This window comes from Trachypithecus francoisi, unplaced genomic scaffold, assembly GCF_009764315.1.
Source record: "Trachypithecus francoisi isolate TF-2019V2 unplaced genomic scaffold, Tfra_2.0 Lachesis_group4, whole genome shotgun sequence".
NCBI lineage: Eukaryota > Metazoa > Chordata > Mammalia > Primates > Cercopithecidae > Trachypithecus > Trachypithecus francoisi.
Window position 1 is genome coordinate 9206883 of NW_022681469.1, and position 17712 is coordinate 9224594.

A 17712-nucleotide genomic window follows, 5' to 3' on the forward strand; every position below is an offset into this window, starting at 1 on the left:
TCCTGGGGCTGGGGAGAGAGGCGAGGTGGCAGCCCCACACTGGGCTGTAGTGATGGGAATAAATGACTAACTGGTTCACCAACGCTGGCCTCAGATGGCTAGTTCACAGCAGGCAGCCAGGCTTTCTGTAGGACCCCAAGGCCCGCCCTCCACCCCTAAGGATCTGGAAGAGGGCCAGGCCCTGTCCTAGGGAACAGGCCAGCGATGAAACTGGGACAAGGGCTTGGAGGTTCAGGAGTCAGGAGCCGAGCTGAAAACCTGGGAATGGGCAGGCAACTGGGAGGGAGGGGCCGCAGTGGCAGCCTCACCTCCGAGTCAGGGAGCTTCCAGGAATTTCCAAAGGTGGCTGCTAACATGGCCGGTCCTCCGCCTGGCTCCATGAAGTCATCTGAGAAGGGGTAAGGCAGGGGTGCTGGGTCTAGGGCCTCTGGTCTTCCCTTCCCTGCTACACCAGCAACCACCCACACCCCACTTACCCTCTGGCTGGCCATTGTAGAGCCCACAGAGGCCTTGTGTCTGTCCCCAGAGCTCGTGGTCCACAGAGATGGAGATGGAGCCAGCCCTGTCCAGCCGTACCACGACCCCTAGGCCCCCTGACAACACCAGCCAGTCCCCTAGCCACTGCAGGCTCAGCCCTGGGCACAGAAAGAGGTCATTTGCCCCCTGCAGCCACAATTCTCACCCTTCCCACTACCACAGCAGGGCTCAGCTGCGCAGGGATGGAAAGGAGAAGGGAAATAACTCACACAATTCTCACATTCTAGAGAGCTCTGCACTTTATACCAAAAGTATATGCTTTACAGCAGAGTGATTTCCATCACAGCTCTCTTTGAGGAGCTCATGAAAGCTGCAGACGCTCTCTGGAGAGAGCAAACTTCAAGTGAACTATGAAACACATGTGCATGTGCACACACACGCATGCATGCATACATGCACACACTGCACCCGTGCACACACAGGCATACATGCAAGAAACTCACCCCCACCTCACCCTGCAGTCCAGCCAGGACAAAGGTTCTGTTTGGAAAGCTTCCCATTGCTTAGCAGCACCAAAGTGCTACCTCACAGCACTCCTCTGAGGCTGGTGGGGAAACTAGGACTCGGCCAGTTAGGTAGAGAGACTTGTCTGAGCTGGTGCTGCAAGAGTTTGGTGGGGGTAGTTGCAGAGGGTCGGGACCAGGCCTGGTTCCTCCTGTCCCCTCACTAGCTCCGCACTTCAGAGCCTCCCAACAGCAATGGCTGGGGGCCCACCATGGGCTCATTCCCAAACTGCCCCCTGCTCCTTTTCTGACCCTGCCTGGAGGGTGGAGAGACTGTCCCAGAGGAGCATGTGGGGGCCCGGGCAGCCGCTTGCTCCCCCAGTGCTCTCACCGTGGAGCAGCCAAGACTGCCCTTCAGGTACCAGCTGCCCCTTCACAGACACATTTCCAGCCTGGATCAGCACCTTCTCAGGTCCCATCGTCACCTGGACCTTGGGGAGATGCATAGTGGAAAAGGGGGCCGGGGCTCTCTTCCTCCCCTGTCCAACCTCCTCCCTGTGGCTGCCCCATCTCCCTCCCTCACCAGCTGACAGTGTCCAGGCTGGGGACAGTGGTCCCCAGGTGTTAGGTGGACAGCCCAGGTGGAGTCCGCAGCACCTGCCAGCAGGTAGGTGCAGCGGCCCAGGAAGTGATAGTGGCGTCCATCAAAGGTGCGGTAGTGGAAACCCGACCAAGAGGCACAGGTGGCAGAGGGACGCTGGTGCTGGCTCCAGAGCTGGCCCACGGCCCCTGCCAGGGGCTGCAGGAGGGCTGGAGAAGAGGCACCGCCTGGGAGAGACACAGCAACTGTGAGCCTCTGAGTGTGAGGCAGAGGTGGAGGACGAGGACACAGGGCTCCCGGCACAGTGGGAGGCAGGCAGACAGAACATGGTCCCTCTAGTGGGCCAGGGAGCCAGTATGGGCCCTGTAGAGGGCCCAGCACAAGAACTCCACGTGGGAGTGCCTGGGGAGGCGGAAGGGGTGATGGCCAGGACTGTGCCTGTCTGGCAGGCTGGAGTCTGTGGACACACCTGGCAGGTGTCGGCTGGAGCAGCTGAGGCAGGCTTGGGAGCTGCCATCCCGCCAGCTTCGTCCCCAGGGCCAGGCGCAGCACTCCTCCAGGCTTCCTGCTGAGGCATTAGCTGAGCCTGCCTGTAGCTGGCATTGCCACATGGCAAAGCAGTGGCCTTCAGGACTGGCTTTGGCAAGGGCTGCAGTAGGTGGGGAGAATGGGGCAGACCCAGGCAATGAAGATGGGGTAGCCTGGAGCTCTCAGTCCGGCCCTGGTTCTCTGCCCAAAACCACAAATTTGAGCTAACATCCCCTGCCCAGGACTCCCAGAAGGTACCACTTCCCCAAATGCCCTCAGGTGCTTACCCTCAGTGCAGTGGGCGCCCCCCCAGCCTGGGCAACAAGCCCTCACTGTCCGGTTCCACTTGGCAGGCCGGGTTTCTGGAGGTCTGCACCCACCGAGCCGGTGGAAACGGGGAAGAGATGTTAGCGTTCAGCCCAGTCCCACCCTGGGGAGGGCTGCGGACATTCAGTTTTGTCAGCTACTCTAATCACATCATTTCCTCGGGCCTTAATTTCCCCACATGCAAAGTGAGAATAATGTTGGGAGGGCAGACCACGGGGATTGGGGCTGGGGATAGAGGGAGTGGGCTTCGGGCCTCTCCCTGTCCTGCCCACTGTAGTGCCCACTCACCCCCCACCCTAATCTCACACACTCCACCCTTCTCCAGGCCCACTCCAAACCTACTTTCCAAATCCCTGCTTTCTCCAGGGCCTCCCCACTCTCAGGATGTCCGGCCTGTCACTCCTTTCCGGCCCAGCAGACAGCCCAGGCTCTCACCCTTACTCACTTGTAGATAGGACAGAGCCCAGGCGCTGGGGACCGGGTAAGCCCCGCGCGGCCACTCCAGGGCAGGTCCAGCCGCCAGCCCAGGCGGCTGTAATGGTCGAGGCTGGCACAGGGTACCAGGTCCTCCTGACGGGGTGCTACTTCCTCCTCCACACGGATGGTCTCTGTCCACTCACACCACCGCCTGCCCATGATGGGGAACCACAGCTGCCGCCACCATTCCCTCTGTCACCAAAAGCCCTGTCCTATGACCCCACTCCCAGGGGTGGTTACTGAAGTAAGGAGGATGCTAAGGCAGGGAGAGACACTCATGGGAAGTGGCAGGGGTGGAGGGAGGACCCTGGGGGTGGGGGGCGTGGAGTCTGATGCTCCAGAGGGTCCCTGGGCATGTGGTAGAAGGAGGACCCTTGTCAGAGGGGTCCAGGGTGGGCTGCTTACCCATCAGCCAGGGCCCACATCATCCCAAAGAGGAGGGCAGGGAGCAGCATGGTGCCCTCACCCCCAGGGCACTTTTGGGGAATGTGAGGCTTAGGCTCAAGAGAGGTGATACTGCAGAGGGGGCACAGAGAGGCCAGCGGCGCTCTCTCCTGCCCCACGCAGCCTCCCCGCAGCCCAGTGGCCAGTCCTGGGGGCTGAGGAGGCTTTATTCCAGTCTCATGCCCCAGGGCACCAGCTGCCCGAAACTGGATTGGACCTGCCACACCAGCCCCTCAGAGGCCAGCTCTCCCTGGAAACAGTCTCCTTCCTGTCCCCTCCCAGTGCATCTGTTTCCGTGTGTGTGTGTGTGTGTGTGTGTGTGTGTGTGTGTGTGTGTGTTCACACTCTCAGGCACTACCACAAATTAACATGGGGCTGTGGGCAAGCCACCCTCCCTTTCTGGGCCTCAATTTCCTTCCCAGTAAAAATTTCAGGGACTTCCCAGGGATGCACAGATAGGACTCAGACTCCAGTAATCTTTGAAATTGTATGTGCACATTTTTCTGAAGACAGTTCTATAACTTTTATTAGATTCTCAAGAGGGCCATGACCCCATGAAAAGGTTAAGAGCTCCTGGGCTAAACGACCGATGGGGTCTTCCAGCCTTGAACTTCTGCCTGGATGGTGCTCCCCTGCCTCCCACTCCTCTCTTGCCCAAATTCAGGAGTGGGGGGCAGTAAGCGGGAGCGCTTCCAGGGTAGGGTAGCTGGGGTTCCTGAGTGTGTGGAGATGGGTGGGCAACATGTAAGGGTTCAGTTTCTTATTGTGACCATAAGAATGATTATGTGTGGCTGGTTGGGCCCACCCTGTCTCCTTCTTCGAGGGTCTCCTAGAGTCTCTGGGGTTTAGAACTGGGGAGCCTATGCTGAGGAATGAGAGGACCCTCTGGAAGGAGTGGGCAGGGGAGCCAGCTCCCCCAGCCCTGGGGTAGAGCGAAGCCGGATGAAATAATCCGAGAGTCCGGCTGGGAGGGGCAGTGACAGGCTCCACAGGGGAATCCGGGGTCCATCCTGGTCCCAGCGGAGCTCCAAGCACACCCGGACACCCGGGCTGGAATGCACGCCCTGGTCTCCTGGCTCCGATTCCACGCCCCTCGGTCTCCTAAACCTGATACCCTTCCCAGCATCCTGTAGTCATTCCACCTGGGGGAGGAAGACCTCTGCTGAGAACCAGAGCTGGGCGGGACTTTCCTTCTCCTGGGTTCACCATTGGTCCCGGGGCCAAAAAAGGGCCCAGAGTGAGTCTCTTAGGGAGTCACGGATGGCTGGGATCAACTCCCGCTCTGGAGTCCTCAGAAAGGGCCACACGCACACCCAGTCACCCCCCTTTCCTGTTTTACACACATGCACACTCTCACTGTAAGTCTCACAACGCTGGCACAGGTGCTCGGCCACACCCCAGCACGCACAGTGACACATGCTGCTCCGGGGGCTCCCTTCATCCTGGAGGCAGAGGAGCCTTCACAGCTGAGCTCGAGGGATGGGCGCTCTTCCAGGCACCCATCCTTGTGGTGGGCTGTGGTAGCAGGACCTCGAGGACCATTCACACCCTCCCCTTCCCAGCCTCTTTCTCAGCTCTGGATTCAAACCGGGGCTGATCAGGCAGCACTGGGATTGGGAACAGACCCGAGTTGGAGCCACCCTTTCCAGCAAAGGGGCAGGAGGGAGGAAGCTGGAACCCAAGGGAGTTTGGAGAAAGTTCATGGAGAGGAGACCGGGAACTAACAGTCCAGAACTCAGCATCTCCGGAGCTTTCAGGAGTGGGCGCAGCGGAAAGGAGGCCGAGGAGAAACCTCATAACCTGGGCAGGGACGGCGAGTGGAGTCCCCTGAGAAGCTGGGGCTGAGGGGGACCCTCCACATCTAACTCCAGGTGGCGTCCGGGCCAGCAGGCACCCCAGCTATCTTCTCCCGCCCATAGAGCCCTCCCCTCTCTGCAGCCCCCTCCCAGACCCTCCCCCGGACCCCGCCCTCAGAGTCTCTGCCCAGCCTCGTCCCAGCCTCGCCCCCTGGAGCTCCCGACCCGGCCCGGCCTTCTCCCAGGGGACCTGGCTCAAAGTCCTCTTCCCAGTTTCTACTTCGAAGGACCCGTTCTCGCAGGCACAGGGGCCCAGCCCTCTCTCCCGTCTGCCCCCACGGCTGGTTTCGAATCCGGTCCTCGGGACTCCGGGCGAGGGGCTGTGGGTCTGGGTGGATCCGGGTGGAATCCGGGTGGAGAACGGGGGCGGGGCCACAGTTTCCCAGGCCGACCCCCCCGTGCCGTCCTCCCGCGGGAACGCGGCGCTGCACACCCGGCTGGCACCGGCGACTTAGAGAAGGCAGTGCACGACTCGCTGGCTCCCCCCCGACACGCCCCCTCCTCGTTCCCCCAACTCCTCCTCGCCCACCCCACCCGTTCGCGCTCCACCTTTCCCCGTCTCCTCCCTCCGCGGCCGCGAGCACCCTCCCTCGGCACCCTTCCCCGCAGCCCGAGTGCCCTTCCTCCCCAGCCTCCTCGCCCTCCTCCACCCGCTCTCCCATCACCCTCCCCACCCCTCCCCTCCCCCGTCCTGAGCTCCCACTTCCAGCACCTACTCCGGGCTCGGAGCCTTAAGACCATCACCTGCCCACCTAAGCCCGCGGTGATCCCTCCTGGGACCCCACTCCTAAAACCCCCTGCCCCTGCCTCCCCCAGCCCGGTGCACCGAGTCTCTTCGCCTGCTCCCTCGGTCCCTCCTCCTTCGCGGGCGCCGTTTCCCGGCTCCCGCTCCCCGCGCGTCTATCCCTCTCCTCCCCGCGAAGTTTCGGGGCTGTCAGTCTGTCAGTCTTTCGGGCCGTCAGCACCCGAGCTGCAGGCGGCGAGCGCCATTGTGAGCAGAGCCGGCGGGGCAGGAGGCCCGGGCGCCTGGGTCCCCGCGGCGCGGGCAGAGCGGCCAGCCAGCCAGGTAAGGGCCGGGGAGGCTCCGCTGCAGGCGGCCCCGCCCGCGTCTCCCTCAGCGCCGCGCTCGGGTCACCGCGGGCTCCGCGCAGGTGACAGCCCCGGAGGTAGGGGCGCGGACGGAGGGCGTGGGGGAGGGGCAGGGTCGGGGGAGGTCGGGGGCTGGGGGAAGGGAGGGCAAGGCCGGCGAGGGCCGGTGAGGCTGTGGGGGTAGAGGGGACCGGGGGGCTGGAGGGAAGGGCGGGGGTGGGAGTGGGTCGGGCGGGAAGCAGGTGGGAAGGGGCCGGCGGGCCCAGAGGGGAGGGGAGAGGGAGTGTGGGAGGGGGCCGAGGGGGAAGGGGAAGAAGAAGCGGGCGCAGGGAACCGGGCCGCTCGGGAGGGGCGGGAGAGGAGGGCGCTGACAGGTGAGCCCCGGAGCTGCGGAGGGGGCCGGGACCTGGAGTGAAGTCGGTGATCGGAGCTGCTTGGGACGGCATTGGGGCAGGGAGGTGGAGCTGAGGGTCCCGTCGGGAGGAAAACTTGGGAGGGGTGAGGAGAAGTCCGAGGGGGGCAGAAATGGGGAGGGGGCGCCGCGGAGCAAGGGAGAGGCGCGGAGGGGTGTTCCGAGGAGAGGCGGGGGGGGAGGGCAGGGCCCGCGGGAAGGTCCCGAGCGAGCGGGTCAGCCCTAGACCCCCAGGCTTGCGGGCCGGAGGACCAGGGAGCTGGGGAGCGGCCTGGGAGGGGGAGGGGAAGAGCGGTTCTGGGGACTGGGGACGGGGAGGGAAGAGAAGCTGGAGCCTGCTGGGGAGACAGAGGGGGAAGGGAGGCGGGGGCCTCGGAGGGGAAGGAGAGCTGCAGAAGGGAGGGAGGGAGGGAGGGGGAGGGCGGTGGGGAGACGTGGGGGAGGGCTGGAAAGGGGGAGGGGAAGGGAACCGAGGTGAGGCGAGGAAAGGAGAAGGAAGGAAAACCGCGGTGGGGGAGGAGAGGAGGGAGGGGAGGAGAGAACGGGGTTGGGGAAAAAGCTGAGAGGAGGAGGGCGGGTGTTGGGGAGGAAGGAAAAGAGGAGGGGGAAAGGAAGGGAGAGGGCGTGCAGCCAGGGAGGGAGATGGAGCGGGGGAGAACCGGGAGGGCAGGGAAAGGCAGTCCGGAGTCTGGGAGGGGGAGGGGAGCGCTGCCGCCGAGGCGGCCTGGAGCGGAGGGTCAGGGGAGGCGGTGGCAGTGGAGGGCCGACCCCGAGGGGGCCTCGAGGGGTTGGCCCTGCCGGGCGCGGGCGGGCGGAGCCTGAGGGGCGGGACCGGAGGCGGAGCCGGGGCGCCGGCCCGATTCGCCCGGAGAGAGGGCGGAAGGCAGGGGGAGCGGGAGGGGCGGGGCAGAGGGAAGGCAGCCGGGGAGATGGGGGAGGGGAGTCTGCTGGGGGAAGGGCGGGGGACCCGCGGGAGGCGGAGCAGGGAAGGGGCAGCAGGGGCGGTGTCCCGGCCTTGGGCAGCAGCCCGGCGCGGGTGAGAGGTGGTTTTATGGCAGTGGTTTAGGGAGAGGCAGTCATTTTCTACCTATAAGAGGATCCTCTCGAGGACCTCCCCAAGCAGTACCCCTAAAGTGACACTCACTCCCGTCCCAGGGCTGGCTCCTATTTCACCAGCTCGGGCGGTGACAGCTGGAGGGCCTAGGAGATGCAGTTTCCCACTCCCCACCCTAGGCTCCCACCCTCAAGCCTCTCCCCAGAGAATCGAATCTTTACTGCACTTCCCCAGGCAAGGACACTGGGACGTGGAGTTGCGGTGCTGATGGGCTGGGGCTTGCGGGTGAGAGACCTGCCCGGTGAGGGGGTGGCGTGGCTGGTTTCCAGAGCTGACAGAAATGGTTTCAAGGCCTTCTTGGGCCACCTTCAAAGATCTCTTGGCTTTCTGAAATCCAGTTTCCCTAACATCCCCCAGTACCTGGAGATGTTACCTTTGGAGCTCCTGGAAGAGCCCATAGGGAGAGGTTGGGCAGAGCCAGGGCCCGGGTGGAAGCTGGTGTGGGAGAAATCTGAACAAGGCTGTCTTTTCTCCATAGGGTCTGTGGCCGATCCCCAGGAGGAGCTACTCTGGGTTACCATGAGAGAGACCTTGGAGGCCCTCAGCTCCCTGGGTGAGCTGGCAGAAATGAAGGGACTTGGGGAAAAGCTTAGGAGGATTCAGGAGCATCTACAACTCAGACAGCAGAGCCACCCTCAGGAGGCTGCAACCCTGAGGCCCCAGGGGCCTGTAGGGCAGCCTCCTTTTCTGTAGCATGGGGTGTCTGAATGCCTGGACCATAGTAGAGGCTGTGCTCCAGACCGTCTGCACACTTGAGCACTCACAGAGCACAGTCATATTTACATCTATGCTATCTCTTCCTTCTGTCCTTTTTGACTCAACTCAAAGGGACTGAGGTTGATACCTGTCCATGTCCATGCTGGTGAGAGACCCTGTCCTTCCTGAGCAGGTTGGGAAAAGTCTCTTGGGCAGGCTGGGACGGGGATGAGCCCCCGCCTCTGATTACTTGTTCTGTACTGGATGCTTTACTTGGACCCACCCTTCTGCCTGTAACAGGATTCTCTGTGGGACAGCCAGAGATGGTCCCCCAAAGTGAGCCCAGGGAAGGATCCCATAATGTCCAGGAGCAGATGTCCTCTTCTAGGGAAGAGAGAGCACTGGGGGTGTGCTCAGGTAGGTAACAGGAACCATGGAGAGGCTCAGGGAGGAGTCTGCCTGCTTTCCTCCTGCCCTCCCTACCTTCGTCCCCTTCTTCCCTCCCTCCTTCCTCCCTCCCTCCCTCCCTCCCTTCCTTTCTTCCTTCCCTTCATCAAATATTTATTGAGCACCTACTATGTGTGGGATGCTATTCTAAACATTTGGAATACCTCAGTGACCAAATAGCCAAAGATCCCTACCTTCAAGAGCTTAATCCTAATGAGTGCAGCAAGTCAGCAAACAATAAATAAGGACATTTATAAACTATGTTCAAAGATGATCAGAGCTCTGGGAGACAGGATAATGTCTGAAGTGGGTTGACGGGGGGCCGAGACTACTGTCGGTGAGGGTGAGTGGCGCATGTTATAGGATTAAATAGGGTGGCGAGACTGGGTTTCTTTGGGAAGGTAAGATTTGTGCAGGATTTGAAAGAGGTGGGGGAAGCTGGGCATGGTGGCTCATGCCTGTATTCTCAGCCCTTTGGGAGGCCAAGGTGGAAGGATTCCTTGAGCCTAGTTCGAGACCAGCCTGGGCAACATGGCGAGACCCTGTCTCCACAAAAAAATTAAAAATTAGCCGGATGTGGTGGCTCATGCCTGTGTTCCCAGCTACTTGGGAGGCTGGGGCAGTAGGATCCCTTGAAGCCCAGTCTGCAGTGAGGTATGATCATGCCACTGCACTCCAGCCTGGGTGACAGAGAGGACCTTTCTCTTGAAAAATAAAAGAGGTGAAGGAGACAGCTCAGCAAATTTGGGAAAAGTGCTTCAGGCAGGAGTACAGCCAGAACAGAGCACTAAGGCAGGAATGTGCCTGACTTTTGACATCCTGGTTCTCCCCAGTGATTTGCTTGGAACCAGGGTCCATCTGGGGGCTGGGAAAGCCCTAGCCCTTCTCCTAGGGGCCTCCCTTGCTTCCACTGTCTTACATACACGTATTCCAGAAGCTCCTCACAGTGGTGGCTCTTGTGACCTTGTGGTCCATCTCATACATACCCTTAGCAGCTGCCCTGCTTGAAGGAGTCTGAGGCAGCCCCTGGGAAGCCAGGAACTCAGCCCCTGAATTCAGGTAGGATGTGGGAGGAACCCTATGGGCCCTGCTGGAGCCAGAGTTTCAAATGTTCCTTCTTCCCAGCACCAGTGGGGCCCTTTGGCCATCTGTGATATCTCCAGAGTCCTTGAGGTATCCTATTCTCTGCCAGGGCACAAGGCCCCCACACCGGAGGAAGGTGCCCGCACAGAACAAGCCGAGGCTCCCTGCAGAGGCCAGGCGTGCACAGCACAGAAGGCTCAGCCTGTGGGCGCCTGCCCAGGTGAGTCTTCCTGTCACTTCATTCCCACCATGGGCTCAGGCCAAGGGAACGGGGCCCAGCAAGCTCTGGAGCTGCTATCTCATGAGGCAGGTAATCCCCCAAGACAGGCAGTCCAGGCCCTTCCAACCCAAGTTGAGTTCAGCACCTTTCTGCTGTGGAGCTTCAGTGCTGAAAGGGAATTTCACATCTGTACATGGCAGGAGTCAGACAGGCTGGTCACCAAAGAGAAACACAGCCTCCCCTCAAATGCCTTCTAGAACTCCTGCCTCCCCCTCTTTATTTCCCCCAGTCTAAGTCTAATTACAGTTGCCATGAAGATACATGGCTTTGATCGACCTTTTCACTGCCTCTCCCCTGACATGCTGCCTTCCCCAGCTTCCTCTGATCGTGAGGGGACCCAGATGCTCCACATCTGCTGTATTCAACTCATCTCCTCACACCCAGGGTGATCAAACTGCTCATTCTCTCTCAACAATCCCACCATTACTTCCTTCCACTACCACCACCCTTACTACCTTTTGCCTGAGGAATATCATTTATTCTGCAAGGATTTATTGAGCACCTACTACATACAGGTTGTGTTAAGTATAGGGGAAAGAGATGAACTGTAGAGTTACCTGGGCCTGGTTTGAATCTTTGCTCTGCATTTACTAGCTGAGTGTCCTTGGATAGGCCACCTTGCCTCTAGGAGCTTCGGTTTGTGAAGGTTTGTGACAGTGTGTTTACACCACTTCATCTACAGTTGGTCCTCAATAAGTGGCAGCAGTCCCCATTTTTATCAGACATATAAAAACAACTTTCTTATTAGACACAAAAGAAATGGAACACAAAATGTCTGCACCCCGGAAGAAAAAATCTGGTTGAAATGACCTTAATATGAGCCAGAACAAAGAATTAAAACAGTATAAAGGCAAGTCACAAATAAGTACAAAAGTGTTAACAGTAAGTGCTATAGGAGTTTATGCTAAAAGATCCACGTGCATTGGGAATTTGTCAAAAAAAAAAAACACATTAATTTGTGCTGCATTTTGAGAAAGGTGTAAACTTCAGTTCTGAAAGGGGTGGGGTGGAGGATGGGAAGACGTTCTAGGGTGAGAAGATCTTGAAGCAGGAAAGGGGAGGAGAGCAGCTTGGCTGAAGTGGAAGGTCCATGCCTGGGAGAAAGAAAGTTGGACTTGGGTGAGGTGAGCCTCAGATACAGCTGGAACCTGTTTTATCTTCAAATAATAGGGTGCTGGGCTGGGCACTGTGGCTCATGCCTGCAATCCCAGCGACTCAGGAAGCTGGGGTGGGAGAATTGCTTGAGGCTAGGATTTCAAGACCAGCCTGGGCAACACAGCGAGACCCTATCTCTGAAAAAATAAGAAATATTAGCCGGGCATAGTGGTGCACACCTGTAGTCACAGCTGCTTGGGAGGCTGAGGTAAGAGGATCACTTGAGCCCAGGAGTTTGAGGCTGCAGTGAGACATTATCATCCCATTGCACTCCAGCCTGGGAGACAGAGCAAGACCCTGACTTAATTAAAAATAAATAAATAGGAGCTATTGATGGTTCTTGAGTAGAAAAGTGAAGAGTGCCACAATGAAGGTGAAAGCAGTATCACAGTATGATAAGTAGACAGGAGTGTGGAGTCAATGAACTGATAGAAGAAACTGGGAGTACCTCTGATTGTGGAAGTCCATGTGTGATGGAATCGAGGCTCAAGCCAGACAGGAACTCAAATTATCTGATTCAGTGATTCACAAATGAGAGTCACTTTGGGAGCTTTAAAGATGAGAACAGGCCGGGCGCGGTGGCTCAAGCCTGTAATCCCAGCACTTTGGGAGGCCGAGACGGGCGGATCACGAGGTCAGGAGATCGAGACCCTCCTGGCTAACACGGTGAAACCCCGTCTCTACTAAAAATACAAAAAACTAGCCGGGCGAGGTGGCGGCGCCTGTAGTCCCAGCTCCTCGGGAGGCTGAGGCAGGAGAATGGCGGGAACCCGGGAGGCGGAGGCAGGAGAATGGCGTAAACCCGGGAGGGAGGCGGAGGCGGGAGAATGGCGTAAACCCGGGAGGCTGAGGCGGGAGAATGGCGTAAACCCGGGAGGCGGAGGCGGGAGAATGGCTTGCCCCCATTTGTGCATTTTCTCAAAGTTCCCCAGGAGCTGATGATGCAAAACAAGCGTAAGAGCTTTAAACTACTCCAACTCTTAGACAAAGGGAAAACTTTCTTAGCGGACTAAGAAACATAACTCAAAGAGGTTAAGTGACTGAACCAAAGTCACACTCCTAGTTAGTGACAGAGGAGAACCTAAGTTGGACCCTCTCGTCTGGACCCCGGGCTCCTTCCTCTTGGCTGGACCACTGCAGCACCCGAGAGGGGCAACACTCCAGTGGAACCCCCTGCAACCTGCCCTTAGGCTGAGGCTCCCCCAGAGGGCCCTCCTTGCTTCTCCAGAGCCAGTGTTCACTAGTTCTCCAGACCCTGTAAACTCCATCCTGGTCTTCCTAAATGGTGATTTCCCCTCCAGCTGTCCAGCAGGAAAGAAGGGAGTAGCAGGAGTACGAGAGCACCCTGGTTCCTTGGCCACTAGAGGTAAGGTGGGCTGGGGGTGGGGGTTAGAGAGCAAGAGAAGCAGCCCAGGTGAGATGTCAAAGATCAAGTTTTCAAGGCCACCAGGGAAGGAGGCTCTAGTCCTAAGGTTAAAGTCAGCCAGGGCTCAGTTTGGGAAGGTCAGGTGTGTGGTAAGAAAGCTGCTGAGCCGCGGCCAGTTTGCAGTACCAAGGAGAGCTGCTGGACCAGAGATGGAGACTGAGGTCCCAGAAAGGCACTGCTGGAGCAGGAAGATCTGGGCCAGCCACCAAAGGGATGTGAACCTGGAGCGAAGCAGGAGGACTGAAGCTTGGGCAACCTTCCTCTTCAGGGGTGCCGGAAGGCTCCTGGGCACATCCAGGCCGGGGAAGAAGCCCCCGGGAGGGGTGTGGTGTTCACATGCATCACAGGCTTCCGAGAGTGCAGGAGGCCTGAGAAAAGCTGCGGATTTGGTCACTCTCAGGAACCGTTAGGTAGAGTGGAGAGCACAGCCAGACCGCAGGGTTCCAGGAAGTGGAGATCCTGTGGTTAAATAAACGTTGCCACACGTGGAGCTCAATAGACAATTCTTGTTTTGACCTTTCAGGAGACGAGTGGATGATTCGGAAGGTGAAGGTGGAGGATGAGGATCAGGAGGCAGAAGAGGAGGTTGAATGGCCCCAGCATCTATCGTTACTTCCCAGCCCTTTTCCCGCACCTGACCTGGGGCATCTGGCTGCCGCTTACAAACTGGAGCCAGGGACCCCGGGGACACTGAGTGGGCTCGCGCTGTCCGGGTGGGCTCCGATGCCCGAGAAGCCCTACGGCTGCGGGGAGTGTGAGCGGCGCTTCCGGGACCAGCTGACGTTGCGACTGCACCAGCGGCTGCACCGGGGCGAGGGTCCCTGCGCCTGCCCGGACTGCGGCCGCAGCTTCACGCAGCGCGCCCACATGCTGCTGCATCAGCGCAGCCACCGCGGGGAGCGGCCTTTCCCGTGCTCCGAGTGCGACAAGCGCTTCAGCAAGAAGGCCCACCTGACCCGCCACCTGCGCACGCACACGGGCGAGCGGCCCTACCCGTGCGCGGAGTGCGGCAAGCGCTTCAGCCAGAAGATCCACCTGGGCTCGCACCAGAAGACCCACACTGGCGAGCGGCCCTTCCCCTGCACAGAATGCGAGAAGCGCTTTCGCAAGAAGACGCACTTGATTCGGCACCAGCGCATCCACACTGGCGAGAGGCCCTACCAGTGCGCGCAGTGCGCACGCAGCTTCACGCATAAGCAGCACTTGGTTCGGCACCAAAGGGTGCACCAGGCGGCCGGCCCTGCCAGGCCCTCTCCCGACGCGTCCGCTTCTCCTCATTCCACTGCCCGGTCCCCCACCCCATCCCCTCCCGGGCCAAAGCCTTTCGCCTGCTCCGACTGCGGCTTGAGCTTCGGCTGGAAAAAGAACCTCGCCACGCACCAGTGTCTGCACCGCAGCGAGGGTCGCCCCTATGGGTGCAACGAGTGCGCACTGGGCACCACCGTGGATCCCCCCGCCGCCGAGCCCCTGGCCAGCGCGCCTGGCGGACCGGGCTGCGGCCCAGGATCCGATCCTGTGGCGCCCCAGCGCGCCCCCTCGGGCGAGCGGTCCTTTTTCTGCCCGGACTGCGGGCGCGGCTTCGCCCATGGGCAGCACCTGGCGCGGCACCGGCGCGTGCACACGGGCGAACGGCCCTTCGCCTGCACGCAGTGTGACCGCCGCTTCGGCTCGCGGCCCAATCTGGTCGCCCACTCCAGGGCCCACAGCGGCGCCAGGCCTTTCGCCTGCGCTCAGTGCGGCCGCCGCTTCAGCCGCAAGTCGCACCTGGGCCGCCACCAGGCGGTGCACACGGGCAGCCGCCCCTACGCCTGCGCCGTCTGCGCCCGCAGCTTCAGCTCCAAAACCAACCTAGTCCGACACCAGGCGATCCACACAGGCTCCCGCCCCTTCTCCTGCCCACAGTGCGGAAAGAGCTTCAGTCGCAAGACCCACCTGGTGCGGCACCAGCTCATTCACGGCGAAGCCGCCCATGCGGCTCCGGACGCCGCCCTGGCAGCCCCAGCCTGGTCCACTCCCCCAGAGGTGGCGCCGCCCCCGCTCTTTTTCTGAGCCTAGTTCTCACCAGGACCCTTTCTTGCCTACAGTTTGGAGAGGCCCGTGCCATGAGACCGCCTGGGGTGAGCACGGTGGCCTAGGCAGCTGCCCGAAGATCTGGCCTCCGCGGAACTCCTGTTTCCTTCCCGCAGTGTCTGCGTCCGCCAGGATACCCAGCTTGGACCTCCTAGGACAGACATGCGAGCGAACCCTTGCTGGGAACAGTTGAGGCTGAAGTTCTTGGAAGGCTCCCACCCAGGTGCCCTGTTGGAAAGCAGATATTTCCTGGACCCAGCGCGGCCTCAACCAGGGCGGGAAAGAGTGATTATTTATGTACTTCAAGTTTCATTAAAATTAAAATCGGAACGTTCTGGGGCTGTTAAATGAATTGGGGGAGGGAACCCCTGACTCTCCTTAGCCACTGTCCCAACTCCATCCACACACTGACCACCCCCCTCCACTTGCCCTTCAGTCCTGGGTGAGTTACATTTAGCCAGCTGCTGTTAATTGGTTCTCCCAAATCAAAATGTAATATGCTTATTCACCAAACCACCACCCTGGCTCCTGCTTCTAGCTCGGAAGTATAAGGAAGGAACATTAGGGTGCATTTCACTCACGCCACGTGTCACAGACTGGAGCTGAAGGAGGCAGGCCGTCCTTTGGCGTGGGCTTGGGAGCTCTGTGCGGTCCCTGCAGCTCTCCTGGGGGATTCGGAGCTGGGTGGCCTGAGGAAGAAGGTGGCACATCCACTGCAGTGGAAGGTTGCTTTCACATCGCACTTGCAACAAGTCCTTTCTTGAGGCTGCTGAGTCCAGAAGTCTCTGTATTGCCCTTCTCCAGCCTAGGCAGGTAGGAGAGCTAGGGCTGCCTGGCCATGAGCAGGGAGGGTAGGATAATGGGGAGCCTATGGGGCTTGCAGTGAGTAGTCTTGGGTTTGACCCCGCTCTGCCTCTCGTCGGACTTGGAGCGCAGCATTATTCATTTCCCAGCGAGCGGGATGAGAGGCCAGAGCAGTGGCCTGAGAGATGGAAGGGCCTTTCACACCTGTGAAGGAGTTTAGACCGTGTCCAAGAGAGGGGGAACCATGGCAAGGTTAGACAGGGCAGGAACAGGGCCACGCTTACAGTCCTGCATTTTGGAAGGATGTTTGGCTAGACAACTCGGGAGCGAGACTGGAGGCCTGCGCATCAGTTGTCCTGGTGACAGGTGGTGATGACCTGGGACCATAGTTGTGTCAGAGAAAACAGAGAATTGATGGATTCAAGAGACACTGAATAGGCTTAATAGGCAGAGGACACAGGACCTGTTGACTAGTGTGGGTGGGGGAATCAATAAGCTTGGCCCGATTTCTGCTTGCCACTGACTGGATGACAGTGGCATACTCCCAGAAGGGAGACGCGGTGTTTGGGCAGCTTCGTGCTGGGGGAGCAGTCCTGCATCTGCTGAGTTGTGAGCAGTGCCTGCCCAGCCGGAAGGAGGCTGTGTGGGTGGAGAGCTAAGAAGAGGGCCGGGATGCAGACACAGAGCTGAGAATTATCCGCATGTGCTTCTGAAGCTATGGGGGAGTGAATGATCTTCCCAAAGAACGGAGTGTGGAGTGAGAAATTGGGGGCCTGGGACAGAAGCGTCTGGGACACCAACATTAGGGGATGGCACCGAGAGAGGACTGTAAACAAGATTGGAGAGTGGAGGTGCAAGGACTGGACAGGAAAGCCCCAGGTAGAGGTGACAGAGGAGCCGAGGAAAGACGTGCTTCAGAAAGGAGGAGGCCGCTGGGGGCTAGAGAGAGGTCACAGGCAAAGGACTTCCAAACCCTTTGGATTTCGCTGCAAGGCAAATCCAGGTCTTGGTGAGAGCAGCATCAGGAGCAGCTGGGTCAGAATTCAGATCATAATGGTGAACTATAAAAGCAAAATCCCAGAGAAGGTAGGAGACAATGAGACCTGGATGCAAGTGAGGGAGGGGTGTTGGCTGGAAAGCCTGTCAGAGGAGGCATGAATGCAGGTGTGTTTATGAGTTTCATGGCCAAAATGAGTCGGTGACTCCAAGTTATTTTAAATATCTTGAAATGTCACGTAAAAATCTGGACTTCCAGCTTCTGTTGTGAAAAAAGCAAAAGGTTTAGCAACTGGTGGCTGAAGCTGAGTGGAAGTTGGCCTCTTTGGACTAAGGGATCAGAGTCCTCAGCACTCCCCCTCATCCTAAAGCCCAACTAGGCTTCTCCGAGGTTCCCTACCCAGCCTGTTAGGCACAGAGCTTGTGATTCCAGCTAAAAAAAAAGTCATTTCACAGACTTTATAATCAAACACATAAAAACAATGTTTGTGTTGGTTAGACCAATGTTTTCCTTTCTTGAAACATTCTGGAATTCTCTTGTAAGAACAGCTTTTAGATCTTACAGCATATTTGGTGAGGCCTACCATGTGCCAGACGTTTTCAGGATTTCACATTATTTTAAAGATTCTCTACAAGACATGAATATCTTTGTCCTTATTTTTTAGTTTGTTTGCAAATAGTCAAAATTTGTTTAGCATCCAGTCTGGCAGTAGCCAACTCAGAAGACGTCTGCTCAACAAATGCACCGTGACTGTGATGAAAGACTGAGGTTTCTAAAGGCTCTTCCCAGGGAAGAGTTCTAGACTCAGAAAGTGATGGCCTCACTAAAATCAATATCTACCATCACCACCCCTATGTCACCCCAGGTCTGAGCCACCCCAGGTACAACTACCTTCATAAGGCACCAGACTTTTGACTTTAGAACCA

The 17712-nt window shown here is 58.8% G+C and overlaps 2 protein-coding genes across 16 annotated transcripts in view; one reads left to right on the forward strand and one right to left on the reverse strand.

Moving 5' to 3' along the window:
• The window catches only part of LOC117072490 (SCO-spondin-like), a 58753-nt gene extending 53402 nt beyond the window's left edge, over positions 1 to 5351 (reverse strand). The window contains 9 exon segments of the mRNA XM_033192708.1: positions 309 to 388; positions 477 to 635; positions 1372 to 1471; positions 1564 to 1808; positions 2051 to 2230; positions 2397 to 2479; positions 2882 to 3064; positions 3319 to 4499; positions 4715 to 5351. Of these exon segments, the coding sequence (XP_033048599.1) occupies positions 309 to 388; positions 477 to 635; positions 1372 to 1471; positions 1564 to 1808; positions 2051 to 2230; positions 2397 to 2479; positions 2882 to 3064; positions 3319 to 3368 (1080 nt within the window). The 5' untranslated portion in view covers positions 3369 to 4499; positions 4715 to 5351.
• A 451-nt stretch (positions 5352 to 5802) lies between these two features.
• Positions 5803 to 15494, forward strand: ZNF467 (zinc finger protein 467). Of its 15 annotated transcripts, none has more exons than XM_033192714.1 (5): positions 5803 to 6279; positions 8307 to 8381; positions 8825 to 8941; positions 10164 to 10274; positions 13439 to 15315. In XM_033192714.1, exons 2-5 carry the CDS (start codon positions 8348 to 8350, stop codon positions 14962 to 14964), a joined length of 1788 nt encoding a protein of 595 aa, XP_033048605.1. In that variant the 5' UTR covers positions 5803 to 6279; positions 8307 to 8347; the 3' UTR covers positions 14965 to 15315. The 15 variants fall into 15 exon arrangements, with proteins under 15 accessions (XP_033048605.1, XP_033048609.1, XP_033048600.1 ...); XM_033192718.1 differs by having other exon boundaries at positions 5811 to 6379; positions 10097 to 10274; positions 13439 to 15494; XM_033192709.1 differs by having other exon boundaries at positions 5811 to 6379; positions 13439 to 15494.
• The last annotated feature ends 2218 nt before the right edge of the window (positions 15495 to 17712 follow it).

Coding starts and splice junctions, on each gene's coding strand:
- ZNF467 (XM_033192714.1), top strand. CDS start 8,348: ATGAGAGAGACCTTGGAGGCCCTCAGCTCCCTGG. Junction 8,942..10,163: donor AGCACTGGGGGTGTGCTCAG/GTAGGTAACAGG, acceptor ATTCTCTGCCAG/GGCACAAGGCCCCCACACCG. Junction 10,275..13,438: donor GCCTGTGGGCGCCTGCCCAG/GTGAGTCTTCCT, acceptor TTGACCTTTCAG/GAGACGAGTGGATGATTCGG.